Here is a 21,577-nt window from a genome sequence, read left to right as displayed (position 1 = left end):
GGGCTGACTTGGATTCAAACTCCACAATTACTGCAGTGTCTGAATCGGAGGTGCCCAGTGACTCCTTTTATGTGGTTAGGCTGGATCAGTTTCAGTTTGTGACTCGTGAGGATGTGGACAAGCTGCTTGGAGCGATGTTGCCTACCACCTGTTCTCTTGACCCTTGCCTGACGTGGCTAATACTCTCTGGCAGGGAGGTTGTTGTAGAAGGCCTGGTAGAGATAATAAATGCTTCTCTGAGGGAGGGCAGGATGCCTCCTTGTCTTAAGGAGACAATTATTAGACCACTTCTGAAGAAGCCTGCCCTGGATTCCTCAGAGTTGAGCAACTATAGGCCTGTCTCCAACCTTCCGTGGCTGGGCAAGGTAAATGAGAGGGTGGTGGCCTCCCAACTCCAGGCAATCATGGATGAAAGTGATTATCTAGACCCGTTTCAGACTGGCTTTTGGGTGGGCTATGGGGTGGAGACTGCCTTGGTCGGCCTGATGGATGATCTCCAATTGGAAATTGACAGAGGAAGTGTGACTTTGTTGGTCCTTTTGGACCTCTCAGCGGCTTTCGATACTATCGACCATAGTATCCTTCTGGAGCGTCTGAGGGGATTGTGGGTGGGAGGCACTGCTTTGTGGTGGTTCCACCCCTAGCTCTCAGGCAGATTCCAGATTCTCAATTGCATGTTAGTTGACTCTTCCAAGAGGAAGTACTTCCTTTTATGTTTTCCAAAGTGGCTGCTGGGTGCAGTTGCCTGAAGACTTGCGCTGAGGAGTCGTCGACATGCTGGGCTCGATCCTTCATTTGCATCAAGTCCTAGGGAGACTGTGGAATCCCTGAGCTGCTGTGAAGGGCTGGGTGGGAGCTCACACACTGACTCTGAATCCGGACAAGAGCAGTGTGCTACTGGTGGGTGGGCCTTCATTCCTGGGACAAGGTGTGCATCCTGTTCCATAAGGAGTTGTGCTCGCCCAGAGCTTGTACCTTGGGGGTGCTCCTTGATCTGCTACTGCTTTTGGAGGATGAGGTGGTGGTGCCCACTGGGGTGCCTTTTCCTGGTTTCAGCTGGCATGCCAGCTGCAGGCCTTCCAGGCAATGCTCAGGTTAGAGGACAGCATTGCATGTTGGCACTTAAAGAGCACTTGGGTTAGTGCACACTGGCTGCATGTTGCTCTGACTTCATTCAAGTTGGCCTGCCTGCCTGTTTGTTTGGGGGATCCATTCAAGGTGTTGAGCTGTAAAGACTTGCATGACTCGGGGCTGGGCATCCCGGAGACTGCCTTCTTTGGGGTGTGCCCTCATGCATGCTCCATTCGAGGTCTGAGGCTGTCCTTCAGGCACTGCTGCCAAATGGGGCTCACGGAGCAGGGCCACCTCAGGGGTGGCGCCATGCTCTAGATTGCCCTCCCCGGAGACCTGTACACAGCTTTCATGCAGGTGTCAGGAAATCCGTGGGAAATTTTTCTGTGAACCGCCTTGGGCTTGTTTTAATGAAAGGCGGTATATAAATACCCAGAGTACCCAGAATGTTGGGGGCAATATGCTAAATCATTGTAAACCGCTTAGAGAGCTCCGGCTATAGAGCGGTATATAAATGTAAGTGCTATTGCTATTGCTATTGCTATAAATGTAAAGATAGATAGATAGATAGATAGTCATACTAGATGGGCCTTGGGCCTGATTTAGCAAGCCTGTTCTTATGTTCAGTTCTGTGGCCCACAGTTTGATTTGACATATCTCTTGTGGTTTGAAAGGCATGTTTTCATGTGGCCTGCAGCTCACTCTGCACATTGACCAACAGACCACCTGTGGTTTATTTATTGCTAATTATTTCTCAGCTTCCACTTTCTTTGGAACAAACATTTGAAATTGCCACAGATTCTCTAACTTGTTTTGATTTTTGCCCTAGTTCTATCTTGACATTGCCTCTCTCTCTTTGCACAGGATGAGCAGTTCCTAGGCTTTGGCTCCGACGATGAGGCCCACGGACGAAGTCCTGCCAAGCCTCCCACAGGTATGGCCCACTAGCAGCACTGCCTGTGAGCTGGCTGCTGCCTGACCATCCTTGCAGAAGTTTGTACTGATGGGAAGTTTGTACTAATTGTACATAGTGTGGCTGGACTGGAGATTGTCCTGTTAAATGCTGCAAATGGTGGGATGCAGCCCACACAAAATGCATTCTGTCTCTTTGCACTATCAGTGGGAGATGTTTTGGAGGCACCTTGAGTAGAGATATGCCTGAACTCGGCCATGTAAATTCTGCTTTGGGTTTCATTTGTGGGGCAGGGAAGAAGTGGGGTATACATAATGAAATAAATGTCACTTCAGGGTTATTCAGCAGCATGTTGATTCAGCAGGTGCTCTTGGGGAGTGTCTCTGCTGATTGGGTGGGGATTCGCAAGTTCCAGCTCTCCCTGCTGTGGAGTCCTGGGGGCTGAGTCCAGCCAGAAGTTGTGTGTGCAGTGAAGGTGTTCTGTCTTCTTTAGACTTCTGGGTTTCTGCCCTCATTCTGTTCCAAGTAAACAATGCTGGTGGAACAATTTCTCCCAGCACAGTATTCTTTCAAGCTGGGCCAGTGGTCTGAAAAGAGGCACCTTCACACTCAGGTGCCACAGTGTTTCTGTTGTAGTCTGAGGTGAAACGAGAAGGGTATTTGAACAAGTTCCAGTCTTGCACAGACCCCCATCCCTCACTCGTTCATGCTGAGTCCAGATATGGACAACTGGTTAAAATCAAGTAGCATGATTAACCCTAAGTTTGGTCCCTCCTGCATGTGATCTTGGGTCAATGGCTCTGGAAAGAAATGAGATAAACTTACCAACTTCTAAAGCTGTGAGGAAAACTTTGATCCTTTTCACTCGACTAGTCAGGTCATTTTGCTATGGAAGATTCTGTTTGTTTCAGTGGAATTGCTTGGTGAATGTTGCTTGTTTAAAAGAGTCTGTTTGGACTGGGTTCAGTAGCCTGTTTGAATATTCCCACTATCTGTAAATGCATACATTTGTTCATTGTGGGAACAGTGATCAAGCCTAACATCTCCTTTTTTCATTCTTCTTATTCGGCAACCTCAGTCAATCCTAGCATACGCAAACCTCGTGGGAGACCCCGGAACAGCTCAGACCGCAGCTCAGTTGTGCTCTCAGAGCCCTCGTCTGTATATTCCCCTTCAAGCAAACTAGAACCCACATCTGTGGAAAAAGTAAAGAAGAAAGAATTAAAAAGTGGAGAGAAAAGGAGAGGGAGGCCCCCTGCGCTTCCCAGCATGAAGTTCAAGATCACCCGCAAAGAGGGCATGCCAGATGTGCAGAAGGGGGGCAAGGAGGGGAAGGAGGGTCTCAAGAAAATAAAGCGGACACCATCCACCACATTTCAGCATGCTGCCAAAATAAAAAAGCTAAGAGCAGGCAAGCTCTCCCCACTGAAGTCTAAATTCAAATCTGGGAAGCTCCAGATTGGGAGAAAGGGGGTTCCCATTGTTCGCAGAAGAGGAAGGCCACCATCTTCTGAACGCTTGAAGCCTGTGCCAGCGCTAATCATGAGTCCACAGCTGGAGAAACCCCAGAAGGTGCGAAAGGAGAAAGAGGATGGCCAACAGCTCCCCAAAGAAGAAAAGCCTGCTGTCAGGCAGAGCCCCCGCAGGATCAAGCCTGTGAGGATTATTCCTTCCTCCAAGAGGACTGATGCCACCATTGCTAAGCAACTCTTGCAGAGGGCTAAAAAGGGAGCCCAGAAGAAGATTGAGAAGGAAGCGGCCAAGCTGCAGGGCCGGAAGGGGAGGACACCCCTTAAGAACATCCGGCAGTTCATCATGCCCGTGGTGAGTGCCATCTCGTCACGGATCATCAAAACTCCCAAGCGCTTCATCGAAGATGAGGACTACGACCCACCCATCAAAATAGCCCGCCTGGAGTCCACACCCAACAGCCGGTTCAGTGCCACCTCATGTGGGTCCAGTGAGAAGTCCAGCGGCGCCTCTCAGCACTCTTCTCAGATGTCTTCGGATTCCTCACGGTCCAGCAGTCCCAGTGTTGACACATCCACCGATTCTCAGGCCTCTGAAGAGATGCAGGCATTATCTGAAGAATGCAGCAATACCCCAGAAGTCCACTCTTCGTTGCCCATCTCCCCATCCCCTGAGAATGAGGGTGGCGAGAGGCGGCGGCGGCGGCGGTTTTCTATGGCAGAGAGAAACTTTGTGCCCAAAGCAGCTAAAAAACTGCCTAGCATCCAAAGCGTGTCCCAGCAGCAATCCTCCTCCTCCTCCTCCCCTCCTCCGCCTCTCCTCACCCCACCCCCACCGCTGCAGCCCGCTGCCGGCATCTCAGACCACGCGCCTTGGCTGATGCCCCCTACCATTCCTTTGGCATCGCCCTTTTTGCCCTCCTCTGCCAATCCCATGCAGGAGAAGCGGAAGTCCATTCTCCGAGAGCCAACGTTTCGATGGACCTCTCTGAAGCACTCTCGCTCCGAACCTCAGTACTTTTCCTCAGCCAAGTATGCCAAAGAAGGTCTCATCCGCAAACCGATATTTGATAATTTCAGGCCTCCGCCGCTGACCCCCGAGGATGTTGGCTTTGCCTCTGGCTTCTCAGCTCCTGGGGCTGCAGCTCCAGCCCGTTTGTTTTCTCCTCTTCACTCCGGAACAAGATTTGACGTACACAAAAGAAGCCCCCTGCTGCGAGCTCCAAGGTTCACCCCCAGTGAGGCCCACTCGCGCATCTTTGAGTCCGTCACTTTGCCTCCTTCTGTTAGTCGAGCCGCTGCAGGAGCCACAGCGGCAGGTGCAGCTGCCTCTTCAAGGAAACGCAAGAGGAGAGTGTTCAGCCCCCTTGGATCCGAACCCAGATCTCCTTCGCACTCCATGAGGACAAGGAGTGGAAGACTCAGCAGCTCTGAACTGGCCTCTCTCACGCCACCCTCATCCGTCTCTTCCTCACTAACGAGCATTTCTGTGGGTTCCCTGACCACCAGTGCCTTAAATTCAACTTTTACTTTTCCTTCCCATCCCCTGACCCAGCCTGGGGAATCAGCAGAGAAAAATCAGAGATCAAGGAAGCAGACAAGCATCCCAGCTGAGTCTTTCTCATCCGGTGGCCCCGCTCCCCTCTTTCCCTGGTATACCCCAAGTCCCCAGATGGAGAGGGCCAAGAACAGAGACAGAGGCACAGAGAATCCATCCAAAGATAAAGAAAGTGACAAAAGTGTTGAGAAGGAGAAGAGCAGAGAAAGAGATAGAGGAGAGCGAGAGAAAGAAAACAAGCGTGAGTCCAGGAAAGAGAAAAGGAAGAAGGCTCCTGACATCCAGAGCAGCTCCACCCTGTTCCCATTGGCTCGTGTCTCCAAAGGCAAAGGGGTTAGCAGTGAAGAGGGAACCATTTCCTCTTCTGCCAAAAAGCCGGCAGGACGGAAGAAATCGGCAGCTGCTGACCCAGCAGCAGATGTGCCTGCTGTCGTTCTTGTGAACTCGGCAACGGCCATCAAGACCAAGCTGCCCAGGAAAGGCCGAGGGGGGTTAGAGAAATCCAGTCTGGAACTTGGCCTGGCTGCTCCCTCAGTAGAAACGGAAGAATCCCTTCATCTCCCGACTGCTTCTGTGAGCATTGTGAAACATTCCACTTCCTCCATCAGTTCAGTCTTGGCTCACGCGGACAAACTTCCCATGACTGACAAGAGGGTGGCCAGCCTCCTGAAGAAAGCAAAAGCCCAGCTGTACAAGATTGAGAAGAGCAAGTCTCTCAAACAGGTGGACCAGCCAAAAGGACAGGTATGTTCCCCAAACGGTGGGTGGAAAAGGGAGCTGAGTGCCTCCCAGAAGGGAGCCGTGATAGCAAAGTGCCTGCCTTGGGCATGGGCAGGATGGGGAAGAAAGGTCTGACCAAGGGGTGGAGGAGTCAATCCAAGCAGGATGCTGCCAGCCCAGGATTCTTCCAAGTCCTGGCTCCGCTTCATCCAGAGCAGTTGGCTTTTTCAGCTTCCTTTTTAGAGCTGCTTCTAGCTGCCTTGATCTCGCCCATGGCTTCTTGCTTTGGAATGGCTGGTGAGACTTCTCGTGATGACAGCCTTTCTCTTTGTGCCTCCCTCTCTTGGCTGTGCAGTGCTACTTGGGTCGTGGGACCACCTGACACACAGCAGCCACTGGGCGTCTTCTAGCCCTTGTCATGTTTTCCTATTGGGTGTCGGTGGCAGAGGGCTCTTGGTGGCTCATGAGGCAGTTCACCTATGCCTTTTTCACAAGTACCTGCAGAAGGCAGCCTTTTGCAAGCAAAGGTTCAGCGTAGTCATTGTATATTTGGCATTTCGAAGCAAAATGAAACTAACATCACCTTTCATTAGAAAATATATTACCAGTGTGTCCTCTGAAAGAGGAACTTTGCTGGGAAGCTGAGATGAGCAGAAGGTTCAGAAAGCTCTCTTCTGCTGTGCAAGCTGCCTCTTGCCATGGAACTGGCATTGCTCCCATGAGAGAGAGGGATGGGCCTGAGTGCACCCGAGAGAGCCAGCTCCCTGATTCTGGTGGCGTTGCTCCTTTGAAATGTAGGGTCAAGAGAGCGATTCATCTGAGACCTCAGTGCGAGGACCACGAATAAAACACGTCTGCAGAAGAGCGGCTGTAGCACTAGGCCGCAAGCGAGCAGTCTTCCCGGATGACATGCCCACTCTGAGTGCCTTACCGTGGGAAGAACGGGAGAAGATACTGTCTTCCATGGGGAACGATGGTGAGTCTCCAAACGCATGCACAGTAGGGCTGTAAGAGGCTGCCGGATAGGGTGCGCCAGCGGCCCTGCTGTAATCCCCTTCTAAGAAAACAGCATCGGCGCTGCTGGTCTGGAGCCCCCAGTCCCCTCTGCTGAGGGCTTCTGAATTTACGGCTGGCCTCTCACTTAACAGACAAGTCTTCGGTTGCTGGTTCAGAAGATGCCGAGCCCCTGGCACCTCCCGTCAAGCCCATCAAGCCAGTTACAAGGAACAAGGCCCCTCCGGAGCCTCCTGTGAAGAAAGGCCGGCGGTCGAGGCGCTGTGGCCAGTGCCCGGGCTGCCAAGTTCCAGAGGACTGTGGAGTCTGCACCAATTGCCTGGACAAGCCCAAGTTTGGTGGACGGAACATAAAAAAGCAGTGCTGCAAGTAAGTTGCTGGGCAGGAGGAGGCCCTCCCCTCCCCTGCCCTGCCCTCTTGTCTGCTTGGGGCAGCATCGCCAGCCTGTTGAATTGGGGAAGGGGTGGGGGTGTCGCACTTCTTTATTTAGCCAGGGTGAAGTCCTTTGACCATCATCAAGCAGGAGCCAAGGAAGGTACGGCTGCTGCCCTGATCTTGCCCTGGGCTTGGCCTCTGCATTGCCTATCTCTTGGAGTTCAAAGTGGCCATCAGATACCAACAGCCTCTCAAGCAGCCGCAGGGGAGGCGAGAGCCAGCTGCAGCTCTGCCCCCTTTGGCTCTGCCCCCTCCTTTCTTTGGCCTTTCTGGCTTTGGGTCTGTCTCTGCTGATTATGCCCATTCCAGTTTCTCCAGGGTGGTGACCTGGTGCGAGAATTGCCCCAGGATGCTTGCTTTGAGCAGACGTCCTTGCAGCTGCCTGGGCAGACCTCAGGGCAAAGTTTCAAGTTTCAAAAAAGAAGAACAGTTGTTGCCTCCTCCACCTAGACATAAGACTTTGAACTCCAGAAGATGCTTCCAGGGTCAGAGTCCTCTTCGAAAGGCTGATGCTGCAGAATGGGTGCTGCGGTGGTGGTGACCAAGTTGGGTGTGTGACTCACATTGGTCTGGAATTGGTTTCTGAGGGTAGAAGGAGACTCTGACCAGACGGGCGGTTGTGACCCGTGTTGAAGCCAGAGGCGCGCTCACCTTTTCCTCGACAAGGCCTCCTGTGAAGGACTTGGAGTCCAAAGCGACCTCTGCCACTTGCATGGGTCATTTCTTGCCATCACCTTCCTACCTTCCTTCTTTTATTCTCCCCTCTTGCTCTTTTCATCCTAGGATGAGGAAGTGTCAGAATTTGCAGTGGATGCCGTCCAAAGCTTATCTCCAGAAGCAAGCCAAAGGTAGGCCTGCGTGATGAGAAGGGGAGGGGAAGGCCTGGGGTTGCTCAGCGCCAGCCGAGCTGCAGGGCCGCCGGCTGCCGTATCCACTGCTGGCTGAGCTGTCTGTCATTGCAACTGAGGTGCTGCTTTTGCATTGCAGCTGTGAAAAAGAAAGAGAAGAAATGCAGGTCCAGTGAAAAGAAAGAGAGCCATGCTGGGAAGAACCAGTCCGACCCCGGGCAGAAAGCAGCTACTCAGCCCAGCCTGGCTAAAGAAGATCACGCCTCCAAGAGAAGCAGTGAGCCTGCCCGGAAGCCCAGTGAGGAGAAGAGTGAGGAGGGCCCCCTGCTGCCCCTCCCTGACACCAAGCAGGCCCCTCTGTCTGCCGCCAGGAAAACTGGCAAGCAGGCCCCAGCCCCCATGCCAGTGGCCCCCAGCTCACCACCCAGCTCAGGCCCGCCAAAAAAGGACGTCCCTAAGGTCATTCCTGCAGAGTCCAAGAAGAAGCCAGCCCCGCCCCCGGAAGCAGGTAGGTGTCCATCCATGTGCAGCAGCCTCTCCAGCGCCAGAGGCCTGAGAGCAGCCCGGCTGCAGGGCTGCCCTCCGGATGGGAGCCGTGGGGACATAGGCCATGGTAACTGGGCACACCTCAGCAGGCAAGAGACCTCTTGAAGTGGCAAGAAGGGCCTGCTGTTGCCCACTCTCCCCTGGCGGAAGCCCGAAGCAGATGGTTCCCTTTGCCCGGCCACCCCACCAGGAGAAGGGGCTGTGCTGAGGCCAGACCCGGGCTCTGCCAGCCCAGCAAGGGCAGCGCTTGGTCCCTGCTTTCCGCCGCAGTGTCTTTCGAGCGGCTGTTTTCTCCCAAGCAGTCTCAACTCCCTCCTGAGCTCCAGTGGCAACTCCTTACCGGTGGCAAAATGTGGTTCTGTTTCTCTTAGGTCTAGAGCAAAGCAAACAGAAGAAAGTCGCTCCTCGTCCAAGCTTGCCAGTGAAACCGAAGCCGAAAGAAAAGGTAACCTGCTGCTGCTTTGCAAGTTTTTCATGGCCGTGTCCTTGCAGGCTCCGCTCCTGGCCTGTGGAGAGCCCCTTGAGAGGATGGCCCGGGCACAGAACTCCCTTCCTTTCCCCTGCTAGTGAAGTAGGTGGGCTCCGCAAGAGGCCAGTGGGTGCTGCCCATTAACCTTCCAGGATGCTGAGCCTGCCCCCCCCCTCCAATCAGATGCAGGGTGGGTGATGACCCAAGAGCGGCCCTTCTTAGTTCTGGCACCCCAGTGCCAGAGATGCCCCTAGGAGTGCCACCTCTTTTCAGCACCAGGTGAATGGGCCCTGCCAGTCCCGCTGTTGAGTTAGTCCTTGACTGGTGGTGCTCCATTGTGGCTTTCATTCTTGAGTTGGGTCTTTCTTTCTTCCTTAGGATTTTTCTTGGGGCGGGGGGGGGGGCGTCTTGATTGTTGTTAGCCACTCTGGGTGCTTTTGTTTTACAGTGTTTGTATCATGGGTCTGTGGGTAGGTGGCATTCAGACTCTTCTTGCTGTGTGTGTGTTGCCATGTGACTTGCACACAGGACTGCTGCCTGTTGTCGTCTTCACAGGCCCTCAAGAGGAGGCCAGGAGGGCTACTTATTCCCAGCTGTGTGTTGACCAGACAACTGCCGCTGAAAGGAGTTCTGCTTTTGAAGTTAGATGGTGACCAATCCATCACTTGGCTCTTGCTTTCATTTTATGGAACTTGCTGGTTGCTCTTTACTTAGTGTAGCTTCTTTCACACTTCGAAAACAACAGGAGTGCTTCTTGGATCCATTGTGTGAATGACTGGAGTCCTGCATCAATTTGTTCTTGCTTTGGGGGAGTTTGGGTTGTAAAAAACCAAAACATTTCTCCCTCCCTTCTCCAGGAAAAACCCTCTCCAGTCAGCAGGCCAGAGAGCAGCACGCTCAACTTGCTGAGCACTCTGACCAATGGCAGCAGCTCCAAGCAGAAGCCGCCCCTGACTGATGGTGTCCACCGGATCCGAGTGGACTTCAAGGTAAAGAGCCGATGAAATGGAGTCCCCTCGGCCACCACTGCCAAGAGCTATTATTTTGAAAGCTGCTTAATTTCTCATGCTTTTTAACGTCTACTTCAAACCACTGGGAGAGTTCATCCATGGGTATAGGCTGTGGTGTTCTCAATATGCTGATGATATGCAACGTTTTCTGTCATTTAAGTCAGTCCTGACTTCAGTCACTCATGCACTGGTAACATCCAGATTGGATTACTGCAATGTGCTTTACTTGGGACTGCCCTTGAAGATGGTTCAGAAGCTTCCGCTGGTCTAGAATGCTGCTGCAAGGATGCTCATGGATGCTAGTTGCTCCTCAAGTATTACACCCATCCTGTGGCAGCTTCACTGGCTGCCAGTTTCTTCTGGGCTAGATTCAAGGTGCTGGTTTTTACCCATAAGCCCTACACGGCTTGGGGCCCGGTTATCTGTCGGACTATTAGGGATGTGCACAAATCACGATTCGTAGTGCAGTTCGGAACACATCCTCGGCCCCTTTAGAACGGAAGAGATCAAGTGCATACCTACTCACTGCCACTTCCTGGATTGGCGGCACTTCTCCCAGCTATCTGCATATACCAGCAGTGCTCTCTCCCTGTGGGCGGCCCTTGCACAACATGGTATGCGTGGAGGCCATGTGCCAGTCTCGGGCGAGGGCAGCTGGGGAAGAGCGCTGCCAGTGCATGCAGATAGCTGGGAGGAGCACCACCTATTCCGGAAGTGGCAGGGGGCAGCAAAGGAGCAGGTATGCACCTGCCCTGCTCCAGTCTGAAGGGGCCAGGGATGTGTTCCGAATCGCTCGATGAATTGTGATCTGCGCACATTGCTGCAAACCACATTCTCCCATATGAATCTGCCAGGATCCTTCACTCATCATCTTGAGCCCTGCTCACAGCCCCACAATGGGCTGAGATTTGGTTGGTGGGGATGAGAGACAGGGCCATTTCAGTGGTGGCCCCTGAGTTTTGGAATGCCCTCCCAGAAGAGCTTAACCATGCTCCATCCCTTCAGGTTTTTAAAAAAGATCTTAAATCTTGCTTGCCTAGAGAAGCTTTTTGATGTGTTTTATTGCAGCCTGTTGGATTTTTAATTTTAATTGGGCTTGTTTTAATTGTGACAAAATGCCAATTTAATTTGTTCTTGTGACAAAACGCTGATCTCCATCTTAGCTCAAGAATGCCTGATACTTCTACTCCACCCTGAGTGCTCTGAATGGGAGCAAGTCCTCTCTTTTGTTACTAAATGGGGACGGTTTCTTACTTTTGTTATTGAGGGGACAGGGCCATCAAGCTACAGGCCTAGGCCCACCCCCCACCCCACCCTGGCTCAGACTGGACTCACCTTTAGCCATGTAAGCTTAGGCCCAATAAGGAGGAGGAACCTGCAGTTTGGAGGGGAAATCCCAAATCCCAATTGGCCCCAAACCAGCATGACATCGAAGATGCGCCAGGCCTCCTCATTGGATCCAAAAGCTGTCTAACCTGGGAAGAGGAAAGCCTTCTTACTCCATAATGGCTATGAAAATTGAGAGCCAGGGCCTGCCTGGCCAGCGGTCACCATTTCCCATCTGTGAATGGGTGTTCCAGGGGAGAAGCTGTAGAGATTAACACCCTCTCAGACAAGGACTAGCTTACTGCTAGACTAAGTTAAAACTCAGTGCTAGTTAGTTAATGTTTTTGTATTTTCTTAAAGTTCATATACTTAGAAGTGGCTTTAGTCTGGAGTAGCCAGTACTGGAGTAACCAGGTTCTGGAGACTTGCTTGCAAAATTCTTCCATATGTGCCTCATAAGGTCATTTGCTGCTGTTGAATTGTTTTCTGAATAATACATTGTTGTCTAGAGCTGGCTGTACAGTGCCTATAAGTCCCAAGCCAGACAGGTCTAGGTTGTCGAAGCCATGGCTAAGCCTGGTCAGTGACTTCAGGTCAGTCTTCAGCTGGTGGCAGCCTACTTTGAAGGAGTGACATGCTCCTAGATTGGGATCAGCGCGATCTCTCTACTGAGGGTAGAGCCTAGGAAAGCAGAGAGTAGCCCCTGTTTCACCACAATTCTGCATTGTATTTTATTTGTTTTATTGTGTTAAATTGTACATTACTTTTATGGTTTTACTATTGTGAGCCACCCCAAGCAGTATTGTACTGGAGGGACAGAATATCTATATCTTAAAAATGCATACATATAAAAGAACATAAGAACAGCCCTGCTGGATCAGGCCCAAGGCCCATCTAGTTCAGCATCCTGTTTCGCACAGTGGCCCACCAGATGCCGCTGGAAGCCACAGACAGGAGTTGAGGGCGAGCCCTCTCTCCTGCCATTACTCCCCTGCAACTGGTACTCAGAGGCATCTTGCCTTTGAGGCTGGAGGTGGCCCACAGCCCTCCGACTAGCAGCCATTGATAGACTTCTCCTCCATGAAGTCATCCAAACCCCTCTTAAAGCCATCCAGGTTGTTGGCTGTCACCACATCCTGTGGCAGAGAGTTCCACAAGTGGATCACGCTTTGTGTGAAAAAGTACTTCCATTTGTTGGTCCTAGACCTCCTGGCAATCAATTTCATGGAGTGACCCCTGGTTCTGGTGTTGTGTGAGAGGGAAAAGAATTTCTCTCTCTCCATTTTCTCCACACCATGCATGATTTTATAGACCTCGATCATGTCTCCCCGCAGTCGTCTTTTTTTCTAAACTAAGAAGCCCCAGGTGTTGTAGCCTTGCCTCGTAAGAAAGGTGCTCTAGGCCCCTGATCATCTTGGTTGCCCTCTTCTGCACCTTCTCCAGTTCTGCAATGTCCTTCTTAAGATGTGGTGACCAGAATTGTACGCAGTACTCCAGGTGTGGTCGCACCATCGTTTTGTATCAGGGCATTAGAATGTTAGCCTTTTTATTTTCAGTCCCCTTCCTAATGATCCCTAGCATGGAACTGGCCTTTTTCACAGCTGCCGCACACTGAGTCGACCCTTTCAACGAGTATGTCTATGATAGGTGGGAGTCTGTAACTTCTTGATGGTACCCACTGGGTGAGCAAGAGCAGTTTATGACAGAAGAGGAAACCAGCCAGTTCAGTAAGCCACAGCAGCCTCCTGAGCTTCTTTGTGCCCAAGGAGAGAGTTCTGCTGAGTGTTTGCAGCAGCAGCAGTATAGGCACACGTCCAGGCTGAGAGGAGCTGTGCCCCTTCGCAACTGTGTCGGCTTCCCTGCTGGGAGTTAGGAAGGCGTCTTCACTTATGGCATGACATCCCTTTGTATGCAGCAGGAGCCCTGGCAGAAGAAACCCTTCTATTTGCAGAGTGTTTGGGGGGATGCTTATTGCCCAGTGTAAGGCTCCTTCCCTTCTCATGTGCTGGCGTTTGTGTTTTTTAGGAGGACTGTGAGGCTGAGAGTGTTTGGGAAATGGGTGGCCTGGGAATCCTGACCTCCCTCCCTATAACTCCCAGAGTGGTCTGCTTTCTCTGTGCCAGCAGTGGGCACCTGGAGGTAAGGAGCCTGGCTCTGGCAGCCAGCACCAAGTGGCGACAACCCGTACACACCTCTGATTATGTTGGCTGCCTTAAGGTCAAGGAAGTCTTGAATGGCACATGGAGCCAGATCCTTGGCTGGTTGGTTGCATTTTTATACCGCCCCATTCAGAGGCTCTGGGTGGTGCTTAATCCGTGCTGTCTGTGATTTTGCAGATTCAGCTACCATTTGAAATGCCGCTCTACTTGCCTCTGAACGCGAGGGCTGGCTGGGGGCTTCTGCCTCTGGGCCTCGGCTCCAGTTAGCCTTGCTTAAGCTGCTGCTCTTTCAGGTGTGGGGGAGCACCCTGGAAGGAAAGCAGCCTACGCCCTGGGCCTAAACCAAGACATTGACTTAGCTCCCCATTACGGCTGAGGCCTAGCTGGGCAGGGCAGGGGCATGTCTAGCCCTCTTTGCGATGACCCATCCGGTGTTAGCAGCAGGTGGAATAGGGACCAAGCCAAGCTGCTTCTGGAACCAGCTCTTTGGAGCCAACTGGTGGGCCCTTCAGTTCAAGAGAGCTCTGTGGGGTGTCTGACTAACTGGCCCACTGACTTCCTTTCTCTCCTTGCAGTTTGTGTATTGCCAGGTGTGTTGTGAGCCCTTCCACAAGTTCTGTTTGGAGGAAAGTGAGCGCCCCCTGGAGGACCAGTTGGAAAACTGGTGCTGTCGTCGCTGCAAGTTCTGCCATGTGTGTGGGAGGCAGCATCAAGCCACCAAGGTAGTCAGGGCCAGGGGTGCGCCTCCTGCAAACTTGTCCAGCACTTTTGTCCCTGTAGAGCGTGGGTCTGGGGTAGGGGCATTGCTGGGACATACCTTGGGATTCAGCCTTGTTTTGCATCCAGCCATTTTTGGTCATGCTGAACTGAAGCTTCAGAACAGCATCGGCTGGTCCGGTTAGCATTCAGTGGAAGGGCCTGGGTTTGAGCTAATGTGGCTGCTGGGTGTTGGCTCTGTCTCTGTAGCAGCTGCTGGAGTGTAACAAGTGCCGGAACAGCTATCACCCGGAGTGCCTGGGACCCAACTACCCAACAAAGCCTACCAAGAAGAAGAAGGTTTGGGTGAGTTCTGTTGCCGCACTTAGAGAGCAAACGGCACTTCCCCCCCCCCCGCCCCATTGTAGCACGGCTGACAAATACCTTAGCAGCATGACCAAAGTGCTGCATCGTCTCTCTCAGGCACAGCCCACTGTTTATAAGAGAGCGCACAAGAACACCTGCCTCCGCCTTAGAGAGTCCTGCATCTCTGGAGGCAGGCATTCTGCTCCCTGGCTAGCCAAGAGGAAGCAGCCGTGTCGTGGTGCCTGCCGTGGCTGTTGCTCGCTCCCCAGCCCAGGGACTGTGTGGCAGCAGCAACCATTGACCATGTGTGCCTGCCTTGTCTTTCCAGATCTGCACCAAGTGTGTCCGCTGCAAGAGCTGTGGTGCCACAACGCCAGGCAAAGGGTGGGATGCCCAGTGGTCTCATGACTTCTCTCTGTGTCATGACTGTGCCAAACTCTTCGCTAAAGGTGCAGAAAGGGAAGCTGGGAGGGTGCTTGTGGGCGTGGGTGGTGCATGCCATAACATGAGCAGTGGCCGTGAATCCAATTCTGGATGCATTCCTTGTTTTAAATGTTGTGTCCAGGAACCAGTGTGGAGGGGCGGGGGACCCTGTGCAGTGCCACCGGTAAGTATGGCTGGTGGAGTCCTTGCCAGGGCCCCTTAGCTGCAGAATCAGCTGGTTGCCATGCTTCTTTTGGGGACCCCTGACCCCAAGCTAGCCCTCTCTTTGGCCACGTGTTCTGGTGGCTGAAGGCCTGGCTTGCCTCTGTTGCTTGCAGGGAATTTCTGCCCGCTCTGTGACAAGTGCTATGACGACGACGACTATGAGAGCAAGATGATGCAGTGTGGGAAATGTGACCGTTGGGTCCACTCCAAGTGCGAGAACCTCTCCGGTGAGCCCGACTTCTGCCCTGAAGCCTCTCAAACGGAGAAGCTGGCTGGCTGGTACCTGGCCAAAGAAGGGAGGGGCCAAGCCCTGTTGGCTAGAGCAGAGGTCTCCCAAGTATACCTGGACCGCCTCAGGAGCAGAGCAGCTTGTGCTGTTTGTTCTCTGTGCTGAACAGGGGAGTGACGGTTTCCAGGGAGCCCAGTGGTGCCGGCTGCAGGGACCCCTCTTGCCTTGCAGAGCGTGGAAAGGGGCAGCTGTCACGTGGGGCACGAGACCGAGAGCTGCAGCTAGCCTCCCCTCTCGAGGTTCTGTGGGCTGCAGCCCCCAAGCAACTCAGACTGTGTCCCAAGCATGTCATCTCCTGCCCGAGCCCCCCTGCCATGCTGCCCACCCCAGAGGGAGCCCATGCCGCCGCCGCCGCTGCTGCTGCTGCCTGAGAACTGGCACCCCTGACACCTCTCGTGTCCACCCACAGATGAGATGTACGAGATCCTCTCCAACCTGCCCGAGAGTGTGGCTTATACCTGCATCAACTGCACTGAGCAGCACCCAGCTGAATGGCGCCTCGCTCTGGAGAAGGAGCTGCAGCTTTCTTTGAAGCAGGTGCTGACAGCCCTGCTCAACTCCAGGACAACCAGCCATTTGCTGCGCTACAGACAGGTGGGCCTCCCTCTCCTCTGCCTGGGTTCTGGTCACCAAGCATTGTGTTGCTGGGCTTCACCTGCAACCTCCTTTTGAGAAGAAAAACAGAAACGCTTTGCTAGTTCCATGTGATGGCAGTTGGGAGTGAGAGAGAGCGACAGGTTAAGATTTGCCAGGCTGGCTCAGAGCAGAGAACCCGCACTCGCCCCCCACCACCACTGGGGAAATTCATACGCAGAGCGGGTGTCGTGAGGATTGTCCTTTCTTACTAATCCCCACCAGCAGGTCATGGGAGGGTATATTCAGCTCAGAAGGCCCTTGGCTCACCCAGTTTGCATGAAGCTGCCTTTTCCTGGGCCAGACTCTTGGTCCCCGGGGGATTGGCCCAGTATTGTCTAGGCTGACTGGCAGCAGCTCTGCAAGGCCCCAGGCGGAGATCTTTTCCAGTCCTGTTACCTGAGACCCTCCTTAACTCAAGATGACAGAGGCTGAACGTGGAGACACTCTTCCTCCAGGCTTCCGGAGGTGATAGTTTCCTCTGCTTCCCTTGGCAGTGACCACCTGCCTCCTGAGTCTCTTCGGATTGGTTAGTGTTCTAGTCTAAGAGACAGGGCCACATAAGTCCCACACCACCCGCAGAACTGGAGGGTTGCATTTCCTTCAGTTCTTCAGCCTCCCCACTCCCCGGGAAGCCCAGCACCCATATGCCAGACATTGCTAATGGGCTTTTCCAACTTGTCTCCCAGTTCCTGAGGGATCCCTCTTACTCGGGCGGTGCTCTTTCCCCTCCAGCCACCTGGAGAGTCCCTGGGCCCCTGCCATCGCCCAAGGGCCTACCGTATTCTCTTTGGGTTCCTCTTTCCTTCCAAAGGAGCCTCTGCTTGTGCTGTCATATGAAAATGGAGAAATACTCCCTTGAGTGTGTCTTGACTGCAGCCTATCTTTTTTCACTGGACAACTCTTAGTTCTAGTATGTTGGAGATAAATGTTTCCCCCTTTTGCTCCATCTAGGGTTTTGTCTGCAGTTTTGTTTCTAAAGCTCTGGAATAACTGTTTTTCCTTAAAAGAAGATGCCCTCTCTCCCCCAATCAGTTTAGCTGTTCTTCCCTCCCTCCCTCCCCCCACTCTTTCTTTCTTTCTTTCTTTCTTTTTTCACCAATCAATCAATCCTAGTTATATATCACCTTATATGTGCATTTCTTTAACTCTGATTGTGTATCAGTAGATGAAATGCTGCATTAACATTGTCTTAGCAGCTTCTTCATTATTTGGTGCTGTGTGTTTGGGATGGGAGGCAGAAAACATTCTTCAGGCTTACTGTCTGTCTCCAGGCAGCCAAACCACCTGACTTAAACCCTGAGACAGAGGAGAGTATCCAGGCCCGAAGTTCCCCAGAAGGCCCAGACCCGCCGGTGCTAACAGAAGTCAGCAAGCAAGAAGAACAGCAGACCCTCGATCTGGAAGGCGTGAAAAGGAAAATGGACCAAGCAGGCTACACCTCTGTGGTATGTCACAATCTAAGTGCAGTTAGCTTAATGTCTGTTCCAGGTAAATTGATGGCAAGAATACTGAAAGATGAAAGTGTTAAATAGAACAGGCCTTGCTGAAGGAGAATCAGCATGGCCTCTACAAAGTTAAGTCTGGCCTCCCTTTGGAGTTTGATAATAATGTCAACAGGCATGTGGACAGAGGTGGTCTAGCTGATATAGTATACTATGGACTTTCAAAATGCTTTTGGAAGTCCCTCATCAAAGGCTCTTGTCTAAATTTAGTAATCTTGAGATTAGGGAGCAGATTAGGGAACATTTATGGATTGCTAACTGGTTGAAGGACAGAAACAGAACAGGAATAAATGGATAGTTTTCACAATGGAGAGATAGATGTAAGAAGTGGAGTCCCCCAGGGATTTCTACTGGGACCAGTGTGTTTTAATTTGTTCATAAATTCTCTAGAAAGTGTTGTAAACAGCCAGGTGGCCAGATTTTCTGATAAAACTAAACTGTTTAGGATTGTGAAAATCCAATCAGATTGTGAAAAACTCCAGAATAATCTTCAAACTGGGCAACAAAATGGCAAATGTGGTTCAGAGTAAGTAAGGGTAAAGTGATGCACATTGGGTCAAAAAATTCCAGCTTCACTAAACTCTCAGTGACTGATCAGGAGAGGGATCTTGGGTTTGTGTGGACAACTCATTGATAGTGTCAACTCAGTGCACAGAAGCCTGAAAAGGGCAAAACCCATGCTAGAGATTATTAGGAATTGAATGGAAAATAAAACTGCTAACATTACAATGCCATTATAAAAATTTATGGTGTGGGCACATTTGGAATAGTGTGTACCGTTCTGGTCACCCTATCTCAAGAAGAGTATAGAACTGGAAAAGGTGCAGAAGAGGGCAGCCAAAATTACCAGGTAACTAGAGCACCTTTCTTATGAGGTAAGACTACAACATCTGGGGCTTTTTAGTTTAGAAAAAAGGCAGTGAGGGGAAACATGGTAGAAGTTTCTAAAATTATGCATGGGTGGAAAACGTGGATAGAGGGGCCATACCATGAAGCTGTTTGGCAGGAAATTTAGAACAGACAAATGGAAGTACTTTTTCATACAGTCGATAATTAATTTATGGAGTTCTCTGCAACAGGATGTAGTGATGGCCACCAGCTTGGATGGCTTTAAAAGGGGCTTAGACCTGTTGTGTCTAAGCCCCTATCAGTGGCTGCTAGTCTTGATGGCTATAGGCTATCTCCAGGCTCAAAAAGGCAGGATAACTCTGAATACCAGTTGCAGGGTAGTAACTGCAGGAGAGGGGGCATGCCTTCATTTCCTGCTTGTGGGCTTCCCAGAGGCATCTGGTGGGCCATTATGGGAAACAGGATGCTGGACTAGAGAAGCCTTCTTGGGCCTGACCAAGCAAGGCTCTTCTGATGTTCTTATCCTCTGTTTGCTTTAATTATAGCTGGCTCTCTTGCATGAAGAGAAGAGAATGGAATATAAGATTTTAAAAAAAGGATAACCTACACAGCAGTAGTCTTAAAATGTGGTGTTTTTGCTCCAATGGCCTCCTGTGTGCTTTGAAGATGCTTGGGCATCATAGCCATTGCTCTTTGGCTCTCCTAGAGCACTGGGCAGGGAATGAAAGGGTGCTGGCTTAGCAGGAACACTACGAACGGGTAGCCCTTTGCCTATTGAAGAGAGATGGGCAGAGTCAGTGGGAGCTTGCAGAAGAAGGTGGCAAACATTCCACCACAGGGTGTATATCTGTGTGTCTCTCCTTCCCCCTTCTAGCTGGAATTCAGCGATGATGTCGTAAAGATCATTCAGGCAGCCATTAATGCTGACGGAGGGCAGCTCGAACTCAAGAAGGCCAACAGCATGGTGAAGTCCTTCTTTATTCGGGTAAGCTGCTCAGTTTTGCCACTGTTTATTCTTTTTAGGGATGTGCACAAAGTTTCTTCGGCACCGGGCGGGGGTAGTCCTTTAAGGGCGGGGGAGGGTGCACTTACCCCTCCCGCCGCATATCCCCCGCCGGCGCTCCGTCACTGCTAAGCCCCTCGGGGCGGCAGCATTCCTCCCTGCCGCCCCGTTTCTGTCATCGGCCGGAAGTGGCTGGAAGAAGCAAGCGCGCGTGCGCCCATCGTGCGCACGCAGCTGCACGGCAGACGGGCGTGTGCACGTCCGCAACGGGCGCATGCGCGCTTGCTTCTTCCGGCTGATGACAGAAACGGGGCGGCAGGGAGGAATGCTGCCGCCCCGAGGGGCTTAACAGTGACAGAGCGCCGGCAGGGGATATGTGGCGGGAGGGGTAAGTGCACCTCCCCCGCCCTTAAAGGACTACCCCCGCCGGTGCCGAAGCACCAAAATGGCCCCCGGAGCCGAAACGTTTCAGAGGCCTCCATAATGGCCTCCGAAACGTTTCGGGCACAAGCCTAATTCTTTTAAGCAGAGGCTGCATCTTGAACGCTCCCAAAGGAGATCATATTTCTGCTTAAGCTACCGCTTGGCTGTCTGAGAAACAAATTATTACCTTGGCTTGGCAGGTTTCTAAGGCTGGCTGTAAATTTGCAGGGATCCTGGAAGCTTTCTTGCAGTATTTAGTGATGAGTCTTGTAAAGCATTTCTAATAAAATCTTGGGCATCTCTTTTTCTTCAGCAAATGGAGCGAGTGTTTCCGTGGTTCAGTGTAAAGAAATCAAGATTTTGGGAACCTAATAAAGTCTCAACCAAGTAAGTTGCTGCTCTGCTTCCAGCAAGTGATCAGCTGCCTCTTTAGAAATGGGGCGGGGGGGGGAATACTGTTTTGACGGGGCGGCAGCGGGGTCTTCTGCTCCTCGTAGCCATTGCCGGTCCTGAAAGTCGACATAGGGTTTGCATCCTCCGATGGGAATCCATGTCCTGGTCATCCCAAAAGGAAATGGACCACACGCCTTGCCATGCCGTGGTGATCCCAGGAACTGTGTGGGAACTGCGTGGGCAGCACCTGCCCAGTGGCTAGAGGGGATGACGCCGTGCAGGGGTGGCCGTTGCTGACTGCTGGCCACCTCTCTTGTTGCCTTTCAGCAGTGGGATGCTGCCAAACGCTGTGCTGCCTCCATCACTCGACCACAACTATGCTCAGTGGCAGGAGCGCGAAGAAAACACTTGTGCTCAGCAGCCTCCCCTCATGAAGAAGATCATTCCCGCTCCAAAACCCAAAGGGCTTGGGGAGCCAGATCCCCCCACTCCACTGCCTCCTCCCACACACCCCATATCCAGTGAGAAACAGAGACGCGCTTGTCTGGTTTTGCCTGGGGAGGCTGCCGCTGCGGGAGATGGGTTTGGGCTCTTCGGGGAGAAATCTTGTCCAGCCAGAACTGGACACCAAGGAGGCCTGGCTGCAGTCCTGTAGCTTGGTCCCCTGCCTGCCAGGGGTTCTCCGGAGGCTGGACTCACCTAGTTTCCATCATCCCCAGTGTCTGCCTGGTGGGTTGGCTGGTCTTTCCTTGGAAAGAGAAACAGAAGCCCTTCAAGGAAGTAGTCTTTCCACAGCTTTGGCCTTTGGCAAGCCAGTTGGCTTCTCCTGTAGATCGTTTCCTGCTCCTATTTTCTTCCAAGTGTTGCTTGTCAGGAGTGAATAGTCCTCCCTCTCTCTCCCTCTCCCTCCCTCCCTCTCTCTCTCTCTCCTTGCTCTGAGGTTCTGACAGAAGCAGGGAGGACAGCCCAGAACTTGCCCCTCCTCCAGATGTGGAAGACAACCGGCAGTGCGCGCTTTGTTTGAAGTATGGCGACGATGGGGGGAATGTAAGTGGCTTGTGGAGGGGGGAGGAGGAGGAGCGGACCCTGTGAATGGGGACAGGCTGGCCTCGCTCCCCTCGCCCTGCTTCCTTTGCCGTGGCGGCTGCGGTGGCAGCTCACCATGGAGCTCAGTCACTTGGGGTGGGGGCTGCCATGCAGAGCTGCCCGGGCTCTTTGCACGCAGCTGTATCCT

The 21,577-nt window shown here is 52.3% G+C and overlaps 1 protein-coding gene across 6 annotated transcripts in view; it reads left to right on the top strand.

The window, feature by feature from the left end:
• Nucleotides 1-21,577, top strand: part of KMT2A (lysine methyltransferase 2A) — a 51,049-nt gene that overhangs the window by 13,638 nt on the left and 15,834 nt on the right. For 2 of the 6 annotated variants that reach the window (XM_053269323.1, XM_053269322.1), the window contains exons 2-21: nt 1,936-2,005; nt 3,063-5,755; nt 6,530-6,707; nt 6,880-7,114; nt 7,964-8,028; nt 8,168-8,536; nt 8,946-9,019; nt 9,901-10,032; nt 13,405-13,518; nt 14,114-14,260; nt 14,505-14,600; nt 14,929-15,049; nt 15,166-15,207; nt 15,362-15,475; nt 15,947-16,131; nt 17,445-17,618; nt 19,399-19,509; nt 20,264-20,337; nt 20,671-20,864; nt 21,284-21,390. In XM_053269323.1, the coding sequence (XP_053125298.1) occupies nt 1,936-2,005; nt 3,063-5,755; nt 6,530-6,707; nt 6,880-7,114; nt 7,964-8,028; nt 8,168-8,536; nt 8,946-9,019; nt 9,901-10,032; nt 13,405-13,518; nt 14,114-14,260; nt 14,505-14,600; nt 14,929-15,049; nt 15,166-15,207; nt 15,362-15,475; nt 15,947-16,131; nt 17,445-17,618; nt 19,399-19,509; nt 20,264-20,337; nt 20,671-20,864; nt 21,284-21,390 (5,295 nt within the window). The remainder of the gene's footprint in view (nt 1-1,935; nt 2,006-3,062; nt 5,756-6,529; nt 6,708-6,879; nt 7,115-7,963; nt 8,029-8,167; nt 8,537-8,945; nt 9,020-9,900; nt 10,033-13,404; nt 13,519-14,113; nt 14,261-14,504; nt 14,601-14,928; nt 15,050-15,165; nt 15,208-15,361; nt 15,476-15,946; nt 16,132-17,444; nt 17,619-19,398; nt 19,510-20,263; nt 20,338-20,670; nt 20,865-21,283; nt 21,391-21,577) is intronic. The other 4 variants (XM_053269326.1, XM_053269324.1, XM_053269328.1 and 1 more) reach the window with 3 other exon arrangements.

This window comes from Hemicordylus capensis, chromosome 8, assembly GCF_027244095.1.
Source record: "Hemicordylus capensis ecotype Gifberg chromosome 8, rHemCap1.1.pri, whole genome shotgun sequence".
NCBI classification, from domain to species: Eukaryota; Metazoa; Chordata; class Lepidosauria; order Squamata; family Cordylidae; genus Hemicordylus; species Hemicordylus capensis.
Note: the sequence above shows the minus strand (reverse complement) of the source record. Positions and strands in the feature narration are given on the sequence as shown.